Below are 24723 nucleotides of genomic sequence, written 5' to 3' on the forward strand. Positions count from 1 at the left end.
TAAACTAGCTGCCAGTGAGGGAGCAAATAGTAGTATATCTCTAAATCACCAGTGAACATTAGTTGGTAACTTCTCTTTCCTGCAGTGAGTGAATGCAGTGGGAAAGAAGATAAGTGCAGTTATCTAGAGGAGCAGATGGTGGAAAGTGTGCAGCAGAACTTCCCCAAGTTGTAGATTTCTGTCACCAGCACAGTATTTGTTTTGGCAAAAAAAAGTCAATAATGATAATTGTTTTAAGTTAATTTAGGGTAAGTGGGCATGAATTAATTGAGACTCTTCTACATGAAGTGTATCATCTTAATTAAATTTTGGAAGTTGAATCATGGCTTAAAATGCATTAATGTTATTTACTCGAAGGGGGTTCTAATCAATCTAAACAGCTTTGAAAGCACAATATTATTTCTAAGTTAAATTGTTTTTTTGTATCCTTTGTTGTGTAATTTGATAACATTCAAAAGTACATTACCTTTTGCATGTTTTTTTATGTTATTTAATTTTCATGTTAAAAACTTACATTTAATAATTAATCTCTGTAATCACATGTTACCTACTTTATTTTGCAATTTAAACATCAGGATTATAATTGAACAATTATTCACATTTCTCTTATCCTTAATGGACTACTTGAAAATTTTTAATGAATTATTAGAAAATTAGTGATTTTTAATAAAAGCATGTCTATAGAGGGGAGATAATCATTGTTTATGATCATTATACATTAAAAAAGATTAATGTATTTTATTTATATATACTGTATTTTATATATATATATATATATATATACTGTGCTGGTTGCGTTTGAATAATAGCAAGTATCAATGCTGTACTTAGCAGTATTTTTTTTATATTTGATTGTTTTAAAACATTTTGGATTTTTAAATAATGACATGCTGTTTTTTACAATGGTAATTTATTTATTCATTAATTCATTCAAAACATATTACTTTAATAAATTTATGTTATTTATTAACACTTGATATAAAATCTTATATTCTATTATTTAAATATACATACATGTTTTAAAAAACATTACAGCTAACAACACAGTTGTCTAAAAGTTTTGAAAGTGTTGTTTTTTTTTTCTCTTTATTTTATAACTACCTACATTTATGTAGAAAATAATGACTTTCAATTTTTTTGTAGCTGTATTACAATTATTGACAACAGACTGTTTCTGTTCATTGGTAGAGTTATAATTATGTATCAAATTTTTGTGTTTGTATCAGGAGGTATTGTTAAATTGATAAATTGAATCGTGTGTGTAATGTATGAGAGGATTAGTAGTAATAATATTTAGTAAGATTATTTTACATTTTATTTAAGTATCAGGAAATTTTCCTACAAAACTTATCTCGTGAGAAAATAATAGTTCTGTTTGCTGTAAAATATAAAACTATAATAAAGTTGTTACAGTGTACACGCATTTATATATTTCACTTAATCGTGTGTGTGTGTATGTTATATTTCAGTGTATTTGCAATATGAACTGGAAATATTTCAACATATGTACAGAGAAAGCAGTTCAAATTATCATTCTTTCAGTACTTAAAATGTAATTAAAATGTTTTTGTTTGAAATTCAGATAAGTACTCATACTTAGTTTTCTACATAACAATGGTAAAATACAGTAAACAAAAAAGTAAACTTAATCATATTTAAACATACAAGTTTTTTTAAGTACACAATATTACATCCTCTAATAATACTTAATAGAGAATCAGTTCTGTTTCCAAGAAACTCTTTTCTAGGAATGTTTTTGCAACACATGTACATTTGTCAACATCACACCCAAGATTCAAGTGTACCAAAGCAGAAATTTAAGAAATTTGCAAATTGTTTTTTGCCAAAAAAAGAATACTGCAAGGATAGCTATTCTCACTCATTTTGTAATTTCAAGTCTTGTAGTTTGTCTCAACTTGCAATTTATTATGAAATTTAATTCTAGTATAAAAAATATGGTCACAAAGCGATTGTCCTTAAGAAAAAAGTGTCCACAGGTTTAACATTTCTTTTTGGTTTAGTTATAGTTTTCGCTGTTAATTTAAAAATAGTATTTTCTGACTGCAATGGTCACTAGGCTGTTTTTGCTTATGTTGGTAATCTCTCTCGCATAAATATTTTTTTCTGAGCTGCAAGGTGTTAAAGATCTTGGGGAGACAGGTGGTGGGCCAGGATCTGGAGGGACAGTTAGATATTGGTTCTCTGGATCATTCTCGTCAGAAATCAGGGTAGTTGAGATCATGTTACGGCTCGTCCGGTACATTTGGATGAGGTTAGGGTAATTTCTTCCAGATGGTTTTTTTTTTTTGAATCCCCTTTTTATAGATAGTGATACCTTCTCATTAATCAACCCTTCGTTTTCCTGTCCCCCATAAACAGCTAATTTTGGAGTTAGTATAAAATGTTTTATTAGGCTAGATCGGTTCCAGAGAGTGGAATGACGGTGATGCAAGTCTCTGGCTGGGGAACTCCTCAGCTGGAACGCGGACCTGGGGTGTGGTGTCGACCGCGGCAGGGGCGGGTGACGTGACCGGCGGGGGTCATCACACCCTCGGGGCCATGTCGGTGTTGTCCATGACCCCGAGCACGGCGTCCAGCAGAAAGAAGCCCGCGTTGATGATGCCGAGCGACCCGCAGGCCAGCCCCGTGTTGATGGTGATGTTGCCGAAGCGGAACCGGTAGCCGGTGTTGTGGTAGAAGTGCACCCCCACGGCGCCTGCGGCCACGAACAGCGGCACGGCCGCGGCAGTGTAGAGCAGGTCCTGCGACAGTTTGAAGTATGCTTTTCCAAGGAAGTGTTAAGGGGCCCGCCTCGTTAGGGGTGTATGCATGTCAGTGAGTCGGGATGATAAGCGCGGTATAGCCTCTAAGCGCAAGTCTCTGAACTGGCGCGCATTCGTCTCGTCGTCACAGGATAATTGTGAAATTTGAGCGGTGACCATAACATTATATGGCGGAGAAATGAAGATAAAGGTGTTATGCAAGTCCCTTAAGTGCTTTCAAGAATCTGTACTGCCTAAAAATTACTCTGAAAACACGCTTTTTAGCCATTTTAACGCTTCTAAAAATACAGTTTAAAAACTTAATCCGAAATTAAAAGTACTTTTCGGCCCTCAGCGAACTCTTAAATGCTATTCGTAAATAGGCCCCAGTCGGATATCTTGAGTAGTTTTGAAATCGCGTTGTTTTTCCTGAAGCTCTGCACACCGTATGTGTGGCCAGGTATGCGGGGCCCTTACTGTTTGGTTACATGCAGCAGGAGCATGTGCAGAATTTTATTTTGGTGGGGGGGGAAATAGAAACTTTGCGTACAGTTTGCTTTCAAATTCATTACTTTTGTCGGTTGGAATGATAGATTTCGTAGGATTTATTAAGATTTCAGGGTAGGGGGGGGGGGGGGCATATTTCCTACATCTTCCCTTGGTCTGTTTTATATTTTTAATTTTTTATATTTTTATTAGTCTTCTGTAGCGTGTCATTATTTTTTAATCAGACTTCAGCAAGCACGCAAGCTTTATTTCACTTGATTTAAGGATCACCATCTATTGAATAACAAGCAGTATATAATGGTTTAGAATAGATCTGGTATTTAGCTTTTGTTTTGAAATATTTAAATAAATTTTTGGTGTGCCCTATCGGTAGGTACCTACTTATTGTATTCAATGAAACCATTGATATCTGCTGCAGATACTCACCCTGAGTAATGTATTATAATTGAAATATACATATTTTTTTTAGTTCAAGTAAAAGTCTCCAATGATTGTAGTAAAAAAATATTTTTAAAAACACACTTTGAAGTCAGAAAATTGTGGTTGTTTATTTAAAACTGAAAATGTATGCCTCATCGACCTATTATTGTAAATGATAGTACATTATTGAAGTGGAAATCTATTGGGGATTGCAGGCATTGTCCTGACAACTTCTACATTTATAACACAGAATTATAGTTCTCCCGAGGATGGAAACATGTTAATCTGTTTGTGGTTATAAGTCTATAAATTCTTAGTATTCTCGCAATAGCTTCTTTTGCACAACTCTGGGTACATTGTATGTTTTCGAGCTGGATTTGGTTTTCGTTTTCGTTTGTAATGCCATTTTAGGTAAAAGAAAATATTTTCGCTGTTGATTATTAAATATAGTATACTCACAACTTTCTTTGGTGCTCTTTCCTTAGTGACGTATCCCAGAATAAGGCCTGCAAGAATGATGACGTATCCTCCGTATACTATTGGTAGCAGGATGGACTCAGAATATTTTTCAAAAACTGAGTGTGCATGCAGTGCTATGCAGATACAGGAAATTATCTGAAACAAAAAAAAAAGTTAAGTTGAAATGTGCCCTTCATATTATTTTTGCTCCGTAAATATCTATTAATAGATTGTTATGAACACACACACACACACACATTATGTACTTCAAAATATTTGTATATTAAATTTATTTAGTTTTTCTCATGTAAATTAAAAATTTTACAAATCTCAAAAGTAGTGATGGGTCAAATTCCAATTTTATCGAATCTGAATCTAAAATTTGAATCCCACTAGAGTACCTTGAATATGCCTCTCGAATCCGAATATAGGTGTCGAGGGTCAAAAATAAAATAATGTACAATAAATGAAAAATATTAACAATGCTGTTGAAACATTCTACCCTATAAATGGTTGTTTCACAAACTAAGTTTCCAGAATTAATACATATTCTAATCTTATTTATATATTTATATATGTTAAAAGTACTCTAGCTTGGGGAATGGTAACAAGATAGGTATGAAGAAAAAAATTTACCCAGTAAACATCAGAGGTTATCAGTGTTGAATTTTTCAATTTGCTTAATTTATTCTAATATTTTTCTGCATATCTTTGAATCTTTCAAATACTAAGGATTTGATGGTATTTGAGGATGAGTTTGGCACATCCGTACTCAAAAATAATACTGGTAGTACCCATTTCCCAACTGTTGGTTTTATAGCATCGCACAATGTATGTTTACGAACAATGACAACCACCTGAAGTTGTTTACAAACACTTTTGACGTCAATGGTGGTGGAAGAGATACGTAGACCATCAATACTGATTTTGTGAACTATCAAATTTGAGACAGGTTTCATGGTCTAGACTATATTTCCACCAGGGGCAGATCCAGTGATGACCTGAGAGAGATGCTACAGTGCTATTTTAAAGAAGAAGAAAAAAGGACTGCCATAATTTTTTAACATGAGCAAGCAAGCTGTGTGTATTCAGAAAAATCATACATCATAAGTTATTATCAAATCATATATTACTACTTGATTGTAGATTTTTTAAATTCATAATCAACTCACATGTATAATGATAGATATTAACATATTTTTGTTTATAATACAATACAGTTCCCAAAATAATGTTCATGCTCACAGAAGCATAAGTCGTAGGAGACAAAAAAATATTTCTGAACTTGTATAACATAAGCTACTTTGTTTAGTGACTTATTTTCTAGTAATCTTTTGATGCAACCCTTTAAAAGTAGATGGTCTTGGTTTGCACCCAAAAGGGGTGGGGGGGGCTGTGTCCCCCCCTTCCCCTTTGGATCTACCACTGACTTCCACACACGTGCATTATTTTTTTGTAAGTATCAACTTATTTTGTTTAAAGAGGAAGATCTAACATTTTATATGTTATTTGACACTGAGAGGTTTGTAAATGAATCTGTGAACTCAATAAGGTGCTACTAAAGGTAAAGGTGGGAATTAATGTCCCACGGTTATGTGTGAGTGTCTGTAATTTGATTAACAGGATTATAATATCTCAATTATAGAAAGCTATGATCACAATTACTGTAGACTAGTCCCCAATAAGCACAACACGCATGCTAACCTTCCTGCACGATTAAAAGCTCTCATATCCTAACACGAACCTCTCCCAACCCAATGTACACTTAGTATATGGGGCTCGCCTAGTCAGGGGTAGGTTTGTGTTAGTGAGGCGGGATGATAAGTGTGACGCTCGCTGGTATTTCTAGCGCAGTACCGCCCCTAAGCGCGAGACTAAACAGGCGCGCAGTTTTTTCTTCATGCATAGGGAAAATTTGAAATTTGTGTGGTAACCATTACGTTATATGGTGGAGAAATTAAGAGGTGTAATGCCAGCGCTTTCAAGAATAGCACAAAATAAAATTTTAAACAAGGTCATGTGCTTAGAAGTTATAACTTTTTAACAAAAAAAATACATTTAGCATTGTAAAAAAAATCATGCTAAACCCACTCATGGTTACGAATTTTGATGAATTGCGTTAAATTGTAATGAATTCTGATGATAGTTCTCTACCGTTTGTTTCGTGTTTTAAAAAAATATTTACCTGAAAACACGTGTTTTTAGCCTTTTTCGCTGTTCTAAAAATATTGTTTAAAAAATAAATATGGAAACAACGTTTTATTAAGTACTATTCGTAAATATACAACTCTCTGATGTCTTGAGCAGTTTTCAAATCGCGTTGTTTCTTCTGAAATTCTGCACACAGTATGTGTGCCCGGGTAGGCGGGGGCCCACAGGAAGGATGCTTCAGGAAGGATGAACTATTTGGTAGAGGGGTGTGGTGCCACAAGTGGAACAAGGACATCCCTGGCAGGCTGGCGTAGGCGTTTATTCTGGCCCCTGCACACTGGCGAAAGCGCCGCTAATGACCGAACCGGCGGTGTTTTTTAGGGGGCGGGAAAAAAAAAAGGGGGGGGGGGGGCTTGCCGTGCGCGAAGAATATTGTCCATTCGCGTCTTGTTTTTTTTTTGTTTCACTGCGTGGGTGGTGGCCCTGACGATCGGGCGCCACGTGTTCTGCCTTGGGCGGTCTTTACTGGCCACGTGCCCGCCGGTAGAAATGTGGACGTAATAAAAGTTTATAACGCCGTTACACCTTCACGTCCCGAATCGAAGAGTTTGGCGTAGACCGTTTCGTGCTCGGGTTGCGTGATGGCATTTTGAACGTAACCTTCATAAGTAGGCTATGTTCTTTTGTTAAGTTACCTATGTCACGCGTCAGGAATAACAGGCGAGGGAAATTTTGTTTTGGTACCTATCGTCTACCAAAAATATATAGCACGCCCAGTGATTTAGGCTATACAGACTTTTTTTAATCAGCTTTTCAGCCCAAAAAAAATTATTTATGTATTATCTAGAAAAACAATACAAAGTATTTGGAGTGCGATTACAAAAACAAAGATAACTTTTGTTAGCTAAATTTCTAGGGGGGGGGGGGGTGGAAAGGTTTTTTTTTTTGGGGGGGGGGGGGGGGGGGGAAATTCAGCCATTGTTGCACGTGGACAGATTTTAAAAAGTACAAACATTTACTCAGTGGGTGATCATGTATGCATTACTTTACACGGATACAGCATTTGCCCAGCTGATGAACTGCGTCATGTTTGCAGAAAAACAAAACACTAGGTCACGTGTGCTGTTTTGAATTGTGGACAACAGTTGTTGTCAAAGAAGACTACATTTTATGAACATGACTTGTATTTAACAACGAAAATTCTAGTTCATACTTCTTATTATTATTAACCATCGTCAGGCGTGGTCAAGCAGTTTACTCAATGTCTTGGGTGTTGCAAAGTGGCGATGTCAAAATCAAGTAAATTTCCTCTCGAGTATCAGTCAAAAAAAATCGCGTGATGGAACGTGTTCTTTAGGGTTTAAATTGCTCTGCAAAATCTTGATTATCTCCACTCAACACCAGAGATGATTTGAAACTAACTGTTCTTGGGAAAGGGGGGGGGGGGGAATTGCAATCGTTGTGACACCGAAATTGAGGTGCAATGAGCTCTGATTTTTCCTGAAGTACTTGTTTTTGAAACTATTGTTTCGTTCTTCATTACGTAATATATAAATATAAATATATAAGGAATGTTAAGTGTTTTCGTATTTCGAATTGGCATTTTATGTTAAGCGTCTTTTCAACCCTTTTCCGGTCGCTTGTTTTTTCCCCCCCTTACTGTATGAAGTAACTTTTCCTCATTATAGTTTACCCTGTTGACTAAGATTAGGTATCCGTGTCCTTCCTGTAGCGTGCCCAGAAGTTGTAACCATTGCGCCACCTGTCGGTCGTCTGCGAACAGACGAGAGAAAGAGGTTTACCTCTTGCGCCACTGCCCCCAGCTGTAAACCCGCGGAGAGATTCAGAAAGAGAGAGAGAGAGAGCGCGCTAGAGCTGTTGCACCGCGCCATGATTAGCGGGGGCGGGCGATGTTAACAGCGGCGGGCGCTAACGCGTTTATCAGCCAGGAACAGGCGCGGCGACGCCCCAGCCACGCAATTGTCCGCAGTTTACAACCTCCCCCGGGTCCCCGCGCCGCCCTTAGTGCATTCCCCTAACCGGTGGCGTATGCAGGAATTATTTACAAAGGAGTGGGGAGGTCTCGAAAAAAAAAAAAAAAAAAAAAAAAAAACAGGGATGTGTAACATCTAATCTCGGTAACGAGCAAAGTCACGTGTTCTCAAGCTGCAAGTAGGACTTATAATACGAAACTCGGAACACGAAATTTAACGTAGAATTCTTTAAAATAATGCCGAGCGTTATAAATATACGCAAATTTTGTTTTCAACTACGTTTTTTTTTTGGACGCGAATCACACTTAGTTTCCGCAGCCACCGCTAGAATTCGCTGCCGGAGCAGCCACGTCGACTATTAAATAATTTGATTAGCAGACAGAAATGTTTAATTATATAATGAAACGGCTTCGATTAAAGCGAGGACTATAAAAAAAATTATGCTAAATTCCGGCTTTTGGGAATTGATTGTCGACAAGAAATATTATTAAAATACTGCCCATTACTGTCGTAATGAGCCGGGCATCGAAAAGTGGGTCCGCGGATTGCCGCCCGCCATAGAGCATCTCACTCGCAGATTGCAGTGTGCAACTCTCTCTTTCTAACTCAATGCCGACTGCCGTAAGCACTGTCTTTTTTTTTGTGTGTGCGTATTACAATGGGCGATCTCGGCACAGAATTTCTTTAGTAGTATAAAACAGTGTATTCATAATCGAAACAAGTTTTTGTAATCTACAAAAATATATTGACACAATGATCACGAAATATGACTTAACGTTATTTATGAGACATCATACAACTTAAGACTGAAACATACTCAACTTTTACCTGAATTTTTTTCGGAAGTAATTATTTTGAACATAATAAAATTTATACAATTGTAATTTACTATTTTAGGTGCTCAACTGATGTTTTACATATATATATAACGCCAAAAATGATATTTTTGAGTATTAATGTCCCAAAAAACACCATTGTTTTTAATGTAGCTAACCTAACCATATCAACTGTTTAAAACCACGAAATATTGTTAAACTATTTGGAATAGCGCAATGCTGTTTAGCAGTCATCAAGTAGATCGAGAGAAACTCAAAAATACAATTTTCAGTATTTAATTTAATTTTTTTTAGAAGAGCAACGATTATAGAAAAAAAAATTTAATATTTACAAAAATGCTTTTCAAACACTATCATATATAAAAGAATAAATATTTAAAATTATTAAACGTTGCAGTTATGTAACTTCTGTACTGCATACTCAGTAATCTCATTCAGTATTGTTTTCATGAAGGTTGTATTAACATTTCAATTTTTTTTCTTCACGTTTTGATGTAGAAAGCTATATTCCTTTTATTTTAAACTTCCGTTGTACAGCATTTCACCAAGAAGTACCAAAATTTCGCTTTAAGATGGGAAGGGGGGAGGGGGGTAATGTGGGTGGTTTATAGGAATATTTTGTACACGGTGACATTCCTCTTGTTTTGAATGCAGTGTGTGCAAAATTTAATCAATCACGGAATACAACTTTAAATTTGTATCAGAAATGCAAACATAAACTCTTCTTTATATGTATATACATATATATTCACGCATACCCAATCAATCATTTAGAGTATACGAGCTGCAGTACCCGGCTTTGCCCGGGCTGAAAACAGAGCGATATATTGTCCGCGAGTTAAAAGCAAAATTGATAGCACTATAAATGACAGTGTGGTGGACATAGAGAAATGACACACTATTGCTGTTTGCATGTCAATGATCTATGATTTTTTATTTACTCATGGCGATTGGTTGAATGGTTTAAAGTTGATGCGCTGCAGCGCCATCTAACCGCGTGTAAAAACACTTCGATCTGCCAACTTTCATGGCTATCGGTCAAACGGTGTATGAGTGTGAGTTTATCGACGTCATACATACCAACATCCTATTATATATATATATACGTATATATTAAGATTTATTTTTATTGTCGGTAAAAAATTGTTATATGCTACCTACATATTGTAAAATAAACAATCCAACGGTCTGAGCTGTGTATTTAAAGTAACTATTATAACACTTACTTAAACAAATAACACGTAATAATATGATTTTCTTTAACTACGGTGTTAACATTTAATAATGAGTCGTATAAGAAATAACTCCTGTAATGGGCGAGATTTGATCCCAAGAAATTCCAATTATCAACTAGGTACTCATAATACCGCATTGGTAAATAAAGTAAGAGTAAAATAATGGGTTATCAAGGGTGTACTCCCAAAATTGTTTTTTTTTTAATGCTACTATATCCTTGTGTGACTATTAATGTCTGTAAATTTTATTCCAGAATATTTTTGCCGTCACAGAGATTTGTCACACCGATACGCTTGATATGTCCCCGTGTTCATGTAAGAGAATATGAAATAGGTTATTGCCGGCACACGCAGGTGACTTTGGCACTGACACGGCTAAATAAATTTAACTTCAAAAATCGACTTCGAGCAATTAGCAACATCATTAATTAACAACCAAACATTGCACGAACGTTTACAGTAATAATATATAATTACAACTACGTAACACTGAGAAAAAAAAACGCACATTAAAAATAGCCAAATTCCCCGTATCATAAATACGCTAACGCCTTAAGATCAGGCACTGCCGCTAGAATGCGCTGCGTAACGTGTCTCCCGTTTTTTTCAACGACTTTCGTACAATGTCCTACTAGAGTATTTGCCGCTACGCAGTTAGGCAAACGAAAATAAAAGTGTTAATTGTTATAAATTCCCTGCGATAAAGCTTTATACAATGAAACATCCATGGGAACTATTCTTCGAAGAAACCGCACGTTGGGTCTCGAGCGTTCTCTGAACGGGAACGCTCAGCATTAGAAGGAGGGGGGGGGGGGGGGGGGGAGCGAGAGAACCATCTCGATGGTTGCCGCGTGTGCTCTTGGGAAGCCACGGAGAACCGAGATGCATGATGGGCGGATCCGGGCTCGAACCAAGGGCCTCCGGAACGCGAGGATGCCTGTTGCGTCGGTCCGCTCTTCAACCCACGAATCGAAGACTAGGAGTCAGGCATTGATACCTCCTAGATCACAAGAGACCGGCTTTTCAACAACAAAAAAAAAGTTATATTTCAAAGGATTTACACACGTCCGGGTAAAGCAGTTGCGGTCATTCTGCCAGAAAAAAAAAATTAAATGCTGAACACCAATTATTATTTCACAGGAGAAACTATTTGTAACAGTCACTGTTTATAATAACAAGGCATTCCATTAAAATTGGGGTGTTCTGAAAAGAAATAAACTTTTTAAAATTAAATGATATAAACAAAATTTTTTTTCTAAAAATGTCGGAACCAAGATGGCATTTTTCTTTATGTCTCCTTAGAAATAAAAAAATAATGTTATCAGATGAAGCATTTGATGAAATAAATAGGAAAATGAATTTCCACAATTCTCATTTCAAAATTTACTTTACAAAACACAATTTTTTCAGATAAATTAAAATAAAAAATTCATTACATTACAAAGTTGTGTCTGGAAATGTTGCGCTCTATGGAATGCATATAGCAACAGAGCATACCGAAACAAGGACAGCGCAATAGAAGAAATCGTGTATTGGAAAGTGAGAGTAAAATACCCCTTTAAATGCACACTGCAATCTAAGGATGAGATGCGTTATAACATTTCCTAAATGACTTTAATTTTGTTGAGTGTCCCAAAAAATGTTTTGCAAAGTTTTTAGGAAGTGCTCATCGAAAGTTATATAATTGCTTATTAACATTTTTCTCTCTCGATGATTTGTTGGACGTTAACGAAAATCGCATGCTCACAAAAGATCCGAAAAAAAAATTGACGGGTTCATACAGACAGCTTTATGAAGGATTTTCCTGCGCGTGAAAAAAAGGGAGGGGGGGAGGGGGACGAAGTTTCGAGATTTTTTTTAAATGCATGAATTCACCCTCAGAGTATACGAAAATACAAGTCTTTTATTAAGTGAATTCACTGCAAATCATTAAAAGTAATCCAATACGCACATGTCAAATTTACAGTTATATTTTTCTTCGTGAATGGAAAACGGAAGTCGCATGGAACGGAAATGCGTAAACACGGTACTGCCTTCTATGACGGATGCTGCTAACCAAAGTTCACAATGCCAAAGGAAAACTTCATAGTATTAACTGTTTCATAAATTTTAACAAGATAGGCAGTATTTTAATAAATATTTTTATCAGATATCAGTTCCAATGTCGCGGTTTAGTTTTTTTTTTCACGTCTTTTTCGCCTTTATGAGCCTTTTTCTTTATAAAGTTTAACCTTTTGCTCTGCAAATCGAATGATTCTATAGTCGACGTAGTTGTTCCGGCAACGAATTCTAGCGGCGGGCGCGGAAACTACGTGTGATTCGCGTCAAGAAATGTAGTTGAAAACACAATTTTAGTATATTTATCACTTTCGGCATTATTTTAAATAATTCCTCGTTAAATTTTCGTGTCCGAGTTTCGTATTATAAGTGTAGTTGCAAACATGAGAACATATGAACTGGCTTGTAACCAGGTTAGATGTTACGCATCACCGGCGAGTACTAAAATACTTGCTCCCGTGTGTGTATTTTTTTTTAATCTGAGGATTGAAAAATACTACATTAAATAATTGGGAGGGGTCCGACAAAATTATCTAACTCCGTAGCCTCAGTTTCTCTCGACATCGCTACTTGTACTGTTTGTGTGAGGATATCGCTTTCCACCCACGTTTTACCAGGGGCGTAGGAACCGGGGGGGGGGGGGGGGGGGGGACGTGTCCCCCTGAACTTTTTGGGTGGAGGGGACTGTCCCCCCCCCCAACTTTCTACAACGTGATATTTTTATTTTATAATATTATCTGCCCAACTTTATTTGTTATTTCTTCACTCTCAAATTGTATCTTAAGGAAACAATAATAATTTTAACATCGATGAATCCAATGGTTGGATCCAAAAACTGCTTAAAAAGCGCTATTAAATCAAAATTTTCCGGTGGAGGACCCCCGGACCCCCCGTCTTAGTAAGAGGGGAATGGGTTTACATGACATCAAAATCATTATTTGTCCCCCCCAACTTTATGAACACAGCGACGCCAATGCGGAGTTACCAAACGGTGTGCTGCTTACCAGCTCCAGGACCTTGATCGCCAGCCTCACCCTCACGACTGCGGGACCGCTGGCCATCTTGAGGTTTCTTAACCGCTTTGCTGTCCTCCCCCGAGAAAAAACACCCGAACACGCGGCACTTTATTTACTCCCGTCTGCGAGCCCTCGACGCAGTGTCTTGGTGCCGAGCGCCGCCTCCCAGCCCGTATATATAGGCCGGCCACTCTTCGCCGTGACCTAACTGCGTGATTAGTCCGCGCGCGCTAAGCAGGGCCCCGCCCCTACCTCCCTCCCATCCTCCCTCCCTCCAGGGTTCCTTCCTTCCGGTGGTTCGGGAGACCCTCCGTCCCCTGCACCTATCCCCACTTCCCGTCCGTGGAGCGTGACTAAGAGTGTGCCCTTCCGCCGGAGGATCCATCCTCTGTGACGTCCTCAGCGTCTTCGGGAGGTCCCGTCCAGTCACCGTCTCCGACCTGCTCTTCGGAAACGACCTGCCTTTGCAACCGCCGTCTGTGTTGGACACACGAGCCGCGGGTCAGTGGCGTTAACACGGAGGCGAGTCAGCACCCCAACTATCGATCAAAGTGGAAATGATTTAAAAAAAAAGTGGTTGTCTGTAAAGTCGGTTTACGGACGATAGCTTAACGTGAAAACGTCATAACAAAACATTGATGAAAAGATTGCATACTTTTATGAATAAAATTGAATCATTTTTATTGAATTATCACTATTTTGTGTGGATACAAAGGAGGAGTGAAATGAAATCTACAATTTAATTGATAAATTTACTTTTATTTGCACTCGTTAATTCAAATATGTTTATTACTTTAACGAAGAGATTATTTTAACTGTAACTTTTATACATGTTTGCTATTTAACTTCTTCCAATCTGTGTTATTCTGTTAAGGATAGGACGGTGATAGGAAAAGTAGGAAACGAATGGGAGTGTTTCAAGTTTAATGTGCCTCGAAAAAGTCAAATCGATGGTTGTTCCAATCGAGTGGAAGAGAGATAGATGCGGCGCAAGAGTACAATGAGCGTAACGGGACAATGAGTCATCCTTTTTCGTGCCTGCAGCCGGCGTTCATCGATTTATTAGACGTCACGTCAAAAAAAAAATCAAGTTTCTAATTTATGCAAAGAAGAAATATGTCAGTGTGGAATTATGTAGACGAAACCTGGTTGTTACAGTAGACTCTACTACATGAAAATTTATTCAGGGTGTCCATAACAGAATGTTCCAGTTTCAATGGTACATTATAACAGTTTAATTTAGACCATTTACAACCAATCATACACCAAACTGAGGTAAATTAACCTAGTTTATTACAAATATTCAATATGTGCGCCTTTAGTTACACGGCACGCTTCCAACCTAAAGTCCAACTCTTCCCACACTTTGGTTAACAAGTCCGGAGTAATGGAAACGATAGTCTCGTGCGGCGAAACTCTGCAGTGGTGTTTGTACACAATGTTGCTTCATCCAGACATTCTCAGTTCGTGCCGAACGCCAGTCGCCTGTTTTTGCGTGCTCGGGTATTCTCTATAGGAAACTTTATGTTGGTGAATTTCGTTTTTTTTTTTTTTTTTATTTATTTTTGAATATAGAAATTCGAATAAACAAAACTTAAAATAATAAATGAGTTTTTAAAGTTGTAGTGAGAGCCAAATATGATTAGGTACTTAAATTTTTCCACATTTTGTTTTGGTATTTAGTTTGCGAATCAAACAAAAAAATAGGTTGTACATTTCGTTATGCAAAAAAATTGCAGACAAGAAACATGTTCTGCACAAACAAGTTAGTGGTAAACGTCAAGACACAATTCTGTTAACAAGTCCTGCGGTGGTAAACCTTTCGTGGCTAAGAAATTTCTTTCTAATCATGAGGACAGGTTCTAACCCTGGGTAAGCAGCAATGTACTTAGCTGTAGAATTTTTTTTAATTTAGTCAAATTTAATTTCCCACGTTTGTTTTTCCATCCACTCCTCACTGATTACCTCTTGAATTATTAGGGACAACAGGTATGTACGTTACGCTAGGTATGTAAAACTCGCTGTACCTGTGAGTGAAGGTTGGAAACGCTACTTCTTTTTTTCCTTTCTCACATCTGCAGTATTATACGAGTTCCCTCCTGTACTATCCCAGTTAAAATAATTAATTCCCCCCCCCCCCCCCCCCCGTGAGAAAATTCACAGACACGCCTGTCCGACGCATTCTCTTAAGTATCGCTGGTTTTATTAACAACTAGCTACGGTACCCGGCTTCGCACGGGTAGATAAACTTTATATATACAGTATTTGTTAAATAAATTTGTAATTTAAGGTCTAATACGCTTGGAGCGATGTTTGATGTCTTCTAACTGCCTTCAGGCCGAGTTTGGTTTGAACTTCGCGAAGGGGTTGACTTACGCTTACCAGTCATAATTTAAAAAATACAGCAAAACCAAATTACACGACTATAATCAAATCCTTAATACTAATGTCTTAGAAGAATTGAGATACTACGACCAAAACCTAACCAAAAGAGCAAATGAAGTTACAAAAAAAATCTGAAGTCAAAAACAGAGAATCAGATACTTAATCGAACAACTAAAAATCTTCAAAGAAAAATCAACATAACCTAGAAAAAAATTTCAGTGATAAGTAATATCCTACTGTTATTTATTTTATTCGATTAAAATACTCTCAGCATTTGTATGCTAAGTTTTTTTTATAATCCCATAGAAACTGTAGGTAGCTACTTAATGCGAGGAAAAAAAATCCGTACGGCAATTGCAGAGGTTTGTTTTGTTAAGATTCCACAGTTTTTTCGAGATTAAAAGTACCGCATGTCCTTTTCCAGGATCTAAATATACCAACTTTCATGAAAATACGTTAAGCAGAGTGGTAACAAACATACACACAAACTTTCGAATTTATAATATTAGTAGGTTAGGATTGAGATCTCATGTATGTTTGGTATTTTATACTATGTTCATTACGTTACTTCAATACAAGATGTTACAATATTAACAGCAGGAATTTATCAAGTGTCTTCAGAATTTTTAGTGATGGAGATCCATAATTACTAAGATACAGGCTGCATATTCTTACGTGCATAAAAACAAGGCAAGCCAAGGTTTTGTTGATGTTACTCGGGCAAGTTATTCGCTTCGCCTCCCAAGAAAGGAATTTTTTTTGTAGATAAGGTTAGTCATTTTCTGTGTAATTAGTTCTTAGTTATCTGTGAATCTGTATGGCAAATCATGGTACCGTACTCCATGAAAAAATTAATTCTATTTTCTTAATATTTTTTTTAAGTTTAATACAAAACAGCTAAACAGAGGTTTTTTTAAGATGTAAAACAGAGGTTTTTTAAGATGTAAAACAGAAAATTGAATAGTTAACCAGCAGAGAAGGGTAGGGGGGGGGGAGGGGGGGCGCTAAGGGTGATACTGGCTCCCACATCATGCGCATCTTCGCCTTTACGCGCCAGGCACCGAACAGGCGTGCAGTCTTCTCGTTGGTAGCGCGCCTCTATGGGACTTCAAGCGATGGTCCTGCAATTTTAAGGTGGAATATCAATTACAATGCTGTGTATGGAATTTTTAGTACCTAAAATCGTTCGCGGAAACATCCGTTTCCCCCCCCCCCCTCCCCCCTTGCCACCCTCCCATCCCCGGGCTGATTCTGCTTGTAATGAGACACTTTCAAGAAATCTTGAGTTGTTTGTGAATGACGCGTTGACCTCCGGGAGCTGTCTGCAAGCCGTTTGACGGTCAAGTCGAGCGGCCATCGTAATGAGGATGTCGCTATTGTTTGCAGTGTGTTATTTTTTTTTAATGCATGCCAAATGCTCGTGCTAAGATTGAGAGAGAGAGCGAGAGAGAGAGAGAGAGAGAGAAAGTCGCTTGCTTTGCGGTGGTGACGCTCAGAACACAGGTGTCTTTGAAAAATCTCACCCGAGAACGATATAAAACATGGGCCTAGCATGAACCTGGGGGGGACGCATCACAACGCCGAAATACCACAACGCCGAACGTACAATAACGCCGAATGCCAAATTAACTACAACGCCGACAGCTAGAAAACTGCTGTGTACCACAACGCCGAATTACCACAACGCCGAAATACATTAACGCCGAAAAATGTCATTGCAGGACTGCCACAAAGGTTAGGTTAGGTAAGGTTAGGTTAGGCTAGTTTAGGCTAGGTTAGGCTAGCCTAGGTTAGGTTCACAAATTCATTCAGTTGTTTTTCATTTTCCTCCTGTGGCCCCCCCTCCCCGCAGCAACATTTTTCGGCGTTACTGTATTTCGGCGTTGTGGTACACAGCAGTTTTCTAGCTGTTGGCGTTGCGGTCAATTTGACATTCGGCGTTATGGTATTCGGCGTTATTGTACGTTCGGCGTTGTGGTAACGAACGACCTGGACCTGGGCACGTGTTGCGGGGCCATCCTGATTTACGTTTTTCCGTCGGTCCCTGAAATCAATCGCTGCAGGTGAATGCCGGGATGTTAGGACCCCCCGATGAATGAATCCTACTTCAGTATCCTTGATGTGTGTTCATGTTTTCGTTTTCAATGACTTCGCTGCAGATGAGACATTGAAAACCAAGATCAACATTATATAAACAGTTAGAAAATTTTTTTTTTCACTTTCAATCTACGAAGAACGCTGGTTACAAACTATCCAGGGATCTTCGTAAATTTACGGACACTGAGTTCACTTATTTTGAACGCGAATCCAAAAGAATATTCTTGGCATAGGCCTACTAACAAAAATTCAAAAAATGGTTAAGTATACAGTAAGAACATTCTTCTTTTTGTTCCAATGTGTGTTTACTTTCGCTTAGAACGAAACATTCGATTCGGAAGTAGAAATATGGTGCAGTTTCTACGAATATTAATTTATTTGAAATTAATAAGTTATTTTCTTCGTTTGAAAGTCCGTAAATTTACTGTAATTTCTAACAGTATAGTGATATATTTTGTTTGGGAGTTTTTAAAAAGTATTCTACATCCGTTTTAGCTCTGCATTTGTATTTACTTTTACCACCAAATAAATAATTTAGAATTAGATCTCATGTGCGTCCAACTTGGTTGGTGCAAGTATCTGAATTGTTCATCAGTAATTTTTAACCCATGAGATGTGATTTTTTTTATAAAAATCTCTTTTAATTTTTTTATCGAGCTAGATTACTTGAAACTAAAAAGGAAGTTCGAAAAAGTGTTGATGGATTAATTTCAACACTTAAATAATATAACGAATCGTTAATGTTGAGGTGTGTAAAGTATGGCCTACCTCGAGATTAAAAAAAAATTGGTTGTCTGTAAAGTCGGTTTACGGACGATAGTTTAACGTGACGTCATAACAAAACATTGATGAAATGATTGCATACTTTTATGAATAAGATTGAATAATTTTTATTGAATTATCACTATTTTGTATGGATACAAAGGAGTGAAATGAAATCTACATTTAATTGATAAATTTACTTTTATTTGCACTCATTAATTAATATATGCTTATTACTTTAACGAATAGATTATTTTAACTGTAACTTTTATACATGTTTGCTATTTAACTTCTTCCAATCTGTGTTATTCTGTTAAGGATAGGACGGTGATAGGAAAAGTAGGAAACGAATGGGAGTGTTTCAAGTTTAATGTGCCTCGAAAAAGTCAAATCGATGGTTGTTCCAATCGAGTGGAAGAGAGATAGATGCGGCGCAAGCGTACAATGAGCGTAACGGGACAATGTGCATTAGGGAACACTTTTTCGTGCGTGCAAACGGCGTTCATCGATTTATTAGACGTTGTCACGTCAAAAAACCTATTTTCTCAAGCTGTTGGAAATATTTTCGCATTGGAAGCAGTAAAATATTTTTTTTTTGGGAAGCTTTTGTTACTCGCTCGGTAATTACGTGTGCGACAGTGCGCATTGTGCGTGCTGAACGTGGCCAGTGTTCGCATGTAATTTGCCCCCGGCGGCAGTTAACGCCTCCGGTTCTAACTGGCGCGCGGAATGTTCCCCAACCCAGATAGCCGCCGCATTTTGCGCGCCAAGTGCTGCAACTTTCAGACACAGCCCGGTCCGCGAGTGTGTAAATGTGTGATCAGTAGACTATACCCTGTCCAGATTTTTATTATCTTTATTAGTATCATTATCACTAGCTCGTTCTCGACATGCGTTGCTATACCTCTTTCAAATTTTTGTAATTTGTTTGAAGTAGGTACCCGTTTACAAAGCATCTATCTCTCTTTATATATCTATCTCTCTGTATACATCTATATATCTGTATCCATAACTCTCCATACCACACTATCTCTATATCTCTCTACATCTCTATACAGATCCCTCGCACTCTCTCTCTCCATCTATCTCTCTATACCTCTCTATGTCTATCTTCTTATCTATATCTTTATCTGTACAAAACAGAATAACACACAAACATGCGTGTGGATATAGTATATATTTACCTATTTATATTTTTATCGATCTTTTTGCCTGTCACATGTGTGACATAAGACTGTAAAAACACGCTCGTATATTAGAATGCAACGTTGTGTCAAAATTTCAAAGTAATCGGTGTAGAACTTGAAGATTTTTAACGAACGAACATTTACATTTACTTATATTTATTATAAAGAGAGAGTATGGATTTGTTACGATGGCTTGGTGACACGTGCGTTCAAAATAGTCTAAATTGTCAGGGCCAGCGAGAGAAACCAAGGGGGGGGGGGGGGGGGGGGAAGGGAAAATAATTTTGCTTAATGTAGGTTACAATTAAAAAATATATCTAAAGACTGTAAAATGCCACCGTGTTCAAAACGGTTGCCCTGATCTGTGCGCTACACATAACTTGTAATTTTCGTCCTGCAAGGCAAACCCAGGCATAAGAAGAATCTCGAAAAAAACTCAACCGGGTTGCACGGGCCTCAGGAATTTGGCCCCTCTCCCCTTCAATCCCCTTTCCCTTTTCCCTTCCTCTTGACGGCCCCAGTAATAATATATTATATATGTATATACACAGACTTACACACATGTACACCTGGGACATTATTTTTAAGGACACGCTGTATCCACCCGTTCGAAGCCAGGCCCCAACAGCTGTTCAGGTGGTTTGGGTGAGGTGGATTGCGTAGTCAACATTGAAATGAAATTTTTTATTAAAAATATATATAAAACGAAAACAACTGGAGAGAAGGGGTTGTCCAAAGGTCAGCCAGCCTTGGCTCGCGCGCGAAGCCCAGTGGGCGGGTGCCGGTGAGTCACCGCTGCGGGGGCTACTGAAGGATAGTCTGCGCTTACAGTGTTTACGACCGTCGCGTCGGCGCCATTGCCGAGTCCAGATCGTTTCACGCCGCTCGCGTTCAGAATCAACGAACGGTCTAACGGGGGTAGTGTACTAAAATATGTTTTCCTTCTGTTACAGCGAAAGCTCATTTATTATACAAACCCTGTTGATACAAAAACTCTTGTAGGATTTCGAAAAGGGCATATCCGCGGAAATTCGCAGGCCCTTGCGGTCCGAGAGTTTTGCGCGCGCGGGGTTAAACCGACACAGCCATCCTTCTCTGGATAGGGCGCCTGTATGTTGTATACTGCCCATATTTTTGCCTTTACGCATCATGCAATTAAGCAGGAGACTTCAAACATACAGAATTTTTTCCATAAAACATAAGCGTGTAGTAACGTATTATAGTGTGTAGTAGAGTATTAGACCGTGTTTTTAGCTAGTGGCAGCGTTTGGTAGCGTAAAGGAACGTAGTAGCGTATTATAGTGAGTAGTAGCGAATTTTTAGCGGGTGGTAGCGTATAGTAGCGTTTGGTAGCGAAAAGGAACGTGTAGTAGTTTAAAGGAGCTTGTAGTGGCGTATCGTAGTGCGTGAGGAAATGCCGGCCGGAAGTGACGATCCTTTCGGGCCATGACGAGGCAACACTGCGTCCCAAATATTCCACCGAACCGGACGTCTTCCCAGCGCCCCATCTCATCTGGTTTGCCCGTCGGGTAAACCCACAAATTACTCAATTTTTTCTCCTTACCTAACTAAAATGTAAGTGTAGTTTGTAAGAGGAGCCCGGGTTATGAAACCGAAGCCTATACGCAGGGCCGCAACTAGAGTCTCTGGTACACGGGGCATGAATGGATTCATGCGCCCCCCCCCCCCCCCTCTTTTTTTGCACATACCACACCAATAAAGCGGGGGGTCCGGGGGCCCTCCCACGGAAAATTGTGCTATTTAAGGATTTTCCATACCTACATGTAACAGTTTCTGTGCTACTGTAACTTCCATGCATATAAAGTAGTCCGTATAATCACTAGACTTGTTTATTAAATATGTTGAGACGTTATATTGTAAATCAGATTAGACATTCCTGACATGCAAGTTAAAAAACTTTTTACCAGTTACCAGTTGTAGTAGGAACTACAATGCAAGCGATTTCGGCGCCCCCACAGCTTTGCGCCCGGGGCGTATTCCCCGCTTGCCCCCCCCCCCCCCCCCACCAACCTAGTTGCGGCCCTGCCTATACGCCTAGTCATGCTGGAATTAACCATGGATCGCGTGGTTTGTGCGGGGATTGTCCAGCAATGGCAGCGATTGAAGCCATTGAAGCCATGTCGTAACTCTCCTTTTTTAAAATCTAGATTAAAACAATGCTAAATTGGGCCCAGGTAAAACCTGCGTAGGCACATGGGAAACGGGAAACCCCGGGCACAGACATGCGGGGTGCAAAGCCATGCATTAATAGCGCAGGAGAATACAGGAGACAGAGGATGGTCTGGATGAAGAGTTGGTCAGAGTAGAAGAGAGTCTACTGTGCGGGTGTTGGGGGGGGGGGGGGGGGGGGGGTGCACTTGGATGCCACGCCCGCTTTCATATTTTGTATCGAGTACTGGATTTTTGTAACCAGGGCGCAAGCAACCCTGGTGGGGGGTTGCGGTACCAGGTCGTTACCACAACGCCGAACGTACAATAACGCCGAACGTACAATAACGCCGAATGCCAAATTGACCGCAACGCCGACAGCTAGAAAACTGCTGTGTACCACAACGCCGAAATACAGTAAAGCCGAAAAAATGTTGCTGCGACGAGGGGGGGGGGGGGGGCGCACAGGAGCAGAATGAAAAACAACTGAATGAATTTGTGTGCTAACCTTACCTAACCTAACCTTTGTGGCAGTCCTGCAATGACATTTTTCGTGGTTAATGTATTTCGGCGTTGTAATTCGGCGTTGTGGTATTTCGGCGTTGTGGTGCATCCCCGGCGGCACCCACCGCCCGCTCAGCCGCCAGGCTGCACTTAAAAGCTAGGGAAGAAAAGAAAAAAAAAACACTTACAAGCTAGGCACCTTACACGATGCAGTATGCACTGCTGTGGCTACCTCTTAAGTCTGTTTGTTCTATTAATTTGCAAGGGCACACGTGCATTAGACTATTCTTAAGATTGTAATTCCAAACCATATTTTTTTATAGAGTTATTTATGATTTTTATATTTTATTTTATCATTATTATTTGTTTTGCTATCCACACTGATCCCCCGAGTCGGACGCCCGATTTATTCGTGTTCGTGCGTATTCGGATTCTTTTTTTTTTTCTGTTGTAGAAGCAAAAAGGTAGGTTTGGTTACGTGTGTTAAATCAATTTCTCGAGAAATGTTATTTTTTTTTTTTTTTTTTCGTGGTATGTTTTGGCTTGTCTGGGTGATTTAACTGAAATTAAATAAAGTTTGGTTGGGTCAGGTTGGTGATATTTTAAATACTCCATAATCGCGAAAATGTACGTAAACGTGCACAGTTGTGTTTTATTTATTCCAACCACGAAGTTGCACGGGCATGAGCCGACTTCGTCGGATATGTTCGGAGACTGATCGGGGCTCAGTGAATCGTAAATTTCCTTTCGGGGATGGACAAGGGCGGACACAGATGGAATTTTTGTGAAGGTTTTTTTTTTTTAGCCTGGGGGGGGGGTGTTATTGTTTGTGTGTGGGGGGAAAAAAAAGGGGGGGGGATGTTGTGACAGTTGTTTTTTGATTGGTAGGTATGGAATACCTCCTAGTTAAATTGGGAGTCAGAATTTTCAAATGTAATACATAGCCTTTAGGCTATTAACGCATTTCTGAAGTCTTGAAAAGTAATTTTATTTTACATATTCAGTTGTTTTTAGTTCTGGGGATTATGGGTGGAATAAGTGTGTAAATCAATCCTTTTATTGTCGCATTGTGAGGTGGAAACCTGTTGTGGTACTGTAATTCATCCCAAGTAACAAATTGTATTATTTACTGCAAACAATTCGTAAACGTAAGATCAGTTAATTATTTGGTTGTATAAAATCAGGAATAGTTTTCAAAAGGGAATCAAAAGTTATTGGTTGTTACCTCAAGCTATTCTTGATATTTGTAGTGTAGGATGTTTATAGTGGAGAGCTTGCTGGCAGTAAGGGCTCAGCGGTTGGTAATTTACAATCGGGTACTTCGTTGTTGAAAAGATAATTTTTAGGTTCAGCGGTGGTTGGAAAGACACTTCTTTGTGCGTCATATAAAGCTTGCCACACCGTTATCAAATACCGAGCTTGTGTGATGTCATATCGTCGCTATCAGCTGTTGCGAGAGACAGTCACGTGGCAGAGACATGCGTCGTCGCCGTCGTCGTATTTTGTATTGTTTGTAATTTCTGCTATCTGTTAGGCCGGGCTTATAAACTAACCGAGAAAGCTAAAACCCAAGACGCTAAAAAGTTCAATCGTTTTCAAAAACCCATTCATAAGCTACGCAAGACGCAAAACCGCAACGCAAGAATCGGCTAACTTCCAACTTCTTGCATTTCGGCTTACGTTTTACGCCTTTTATAATTGAAGTGAAGTGTCCCTAAAACTGTCAAATATGCAATCTTAATGTGTTTAGAAGCAAACGAATTTCTTTTTATCAAATGCATCGCGTTTTTATTCTTTAAGTATCGCACAGAAAAAAAAACAAATCAATCTTTTAAATGAATTTGTCAAGAATATCAGACGTTTTCAAATAATGTGTTTCTGGATGAATAAATGTCTAACACACTGCACAGCTCTGTTTACCATTTCATCCCTTGTGCCCCTCGCGTTAGACTCGAGAGGTTACAGCTTATTTAAAGACGCCAGACGATGAAAATCTTTTCTACAGTTTAACAGTTACAAGTTTTAGAGGTGACGTGTAACTACCGTAGTTTTCTTGCGTTTTTGCGTGTTGCTTCATTTTGCTCTTGCGTTTCTTGCAAAGTTTATAAACCCAGCCTCAGAATCCCTCAAAAATACCTATTATGCTGCTTAGACGGAGTGATGAAATAACAATTATTTTTT

General features: G+C 38.6%; 2 protein-coding genes across 2 annotated transcripts in view; one reads left to right on the forward strand and one right to left on the reverse strand.

Annotated features, from left to right (window-relative positions):
• LOC134537722 (adenylosuccinate lyase) overlaps positions 1-24723 on the forward strand; it is a 96671-nt gene that overhangs the window by 5958 nt on the left and 65990 nt on the right. The gene's annotated exons all lie outside the window — the stretch shown is intronic.
• On the reverse strand, positions 894-13692 carry LOC134537726 (uncharacterized). The gene is made up of 3 exons (XM_063378474.1): positions 13427-13692; positions 4149-4304; positions 894-2762 (listed from the first exon to the last, which is right to left on the reverse strand). Exons 1-3 carry the CDS (start codon positions 13481-13483, stop codon positions 2544-2546), a joined length of 432 nt encoding a protein of 143 aa, XP_063234544.1. The 5' UTR covers positions 13484-13692; the 3' UTR covers positions 894-2543.

Source organism: Bacillus rossius, chromosome 12 (genome assembly GCF_032445375.1).
Source record: "Bacillus rossius redtenbacheri isolate Brsri chromosome 12, Brsri_v3, whole genome shotgun sequence".
NCBI lineage: Eukaryota > Metazoa > Arthropoda > Insecta > Phasmatodea > Bacillidae > Bacillus > Bacillus rossius.

Excerpts from the sequence above, each read along its gene's own strand:
- LOC134537726 (XM_063378474.1), bottom strand. The coding sequence starts at position 13,483 with ATGGCCAGCGGTCCCGCAGTCGTGAGGGTGAGGCTGGCGATCAAGGTC. Across the intron at positions 4,305-13,426 it reads CGATCAAGGTCCTGGAGCTG|ATAATTTCCTGTATCTGCAT; the intron begins GTAAGCAGCACA and ends TTTTTGTTTCAG. Across the intron at positions 2,763-4,148 it reads AAAGAGCACCAAAGAAAGTT|GACCTGCTCTACACTGCCGC; the intron begins GTGAGTATACTA and ends AAACTGTCGCAG.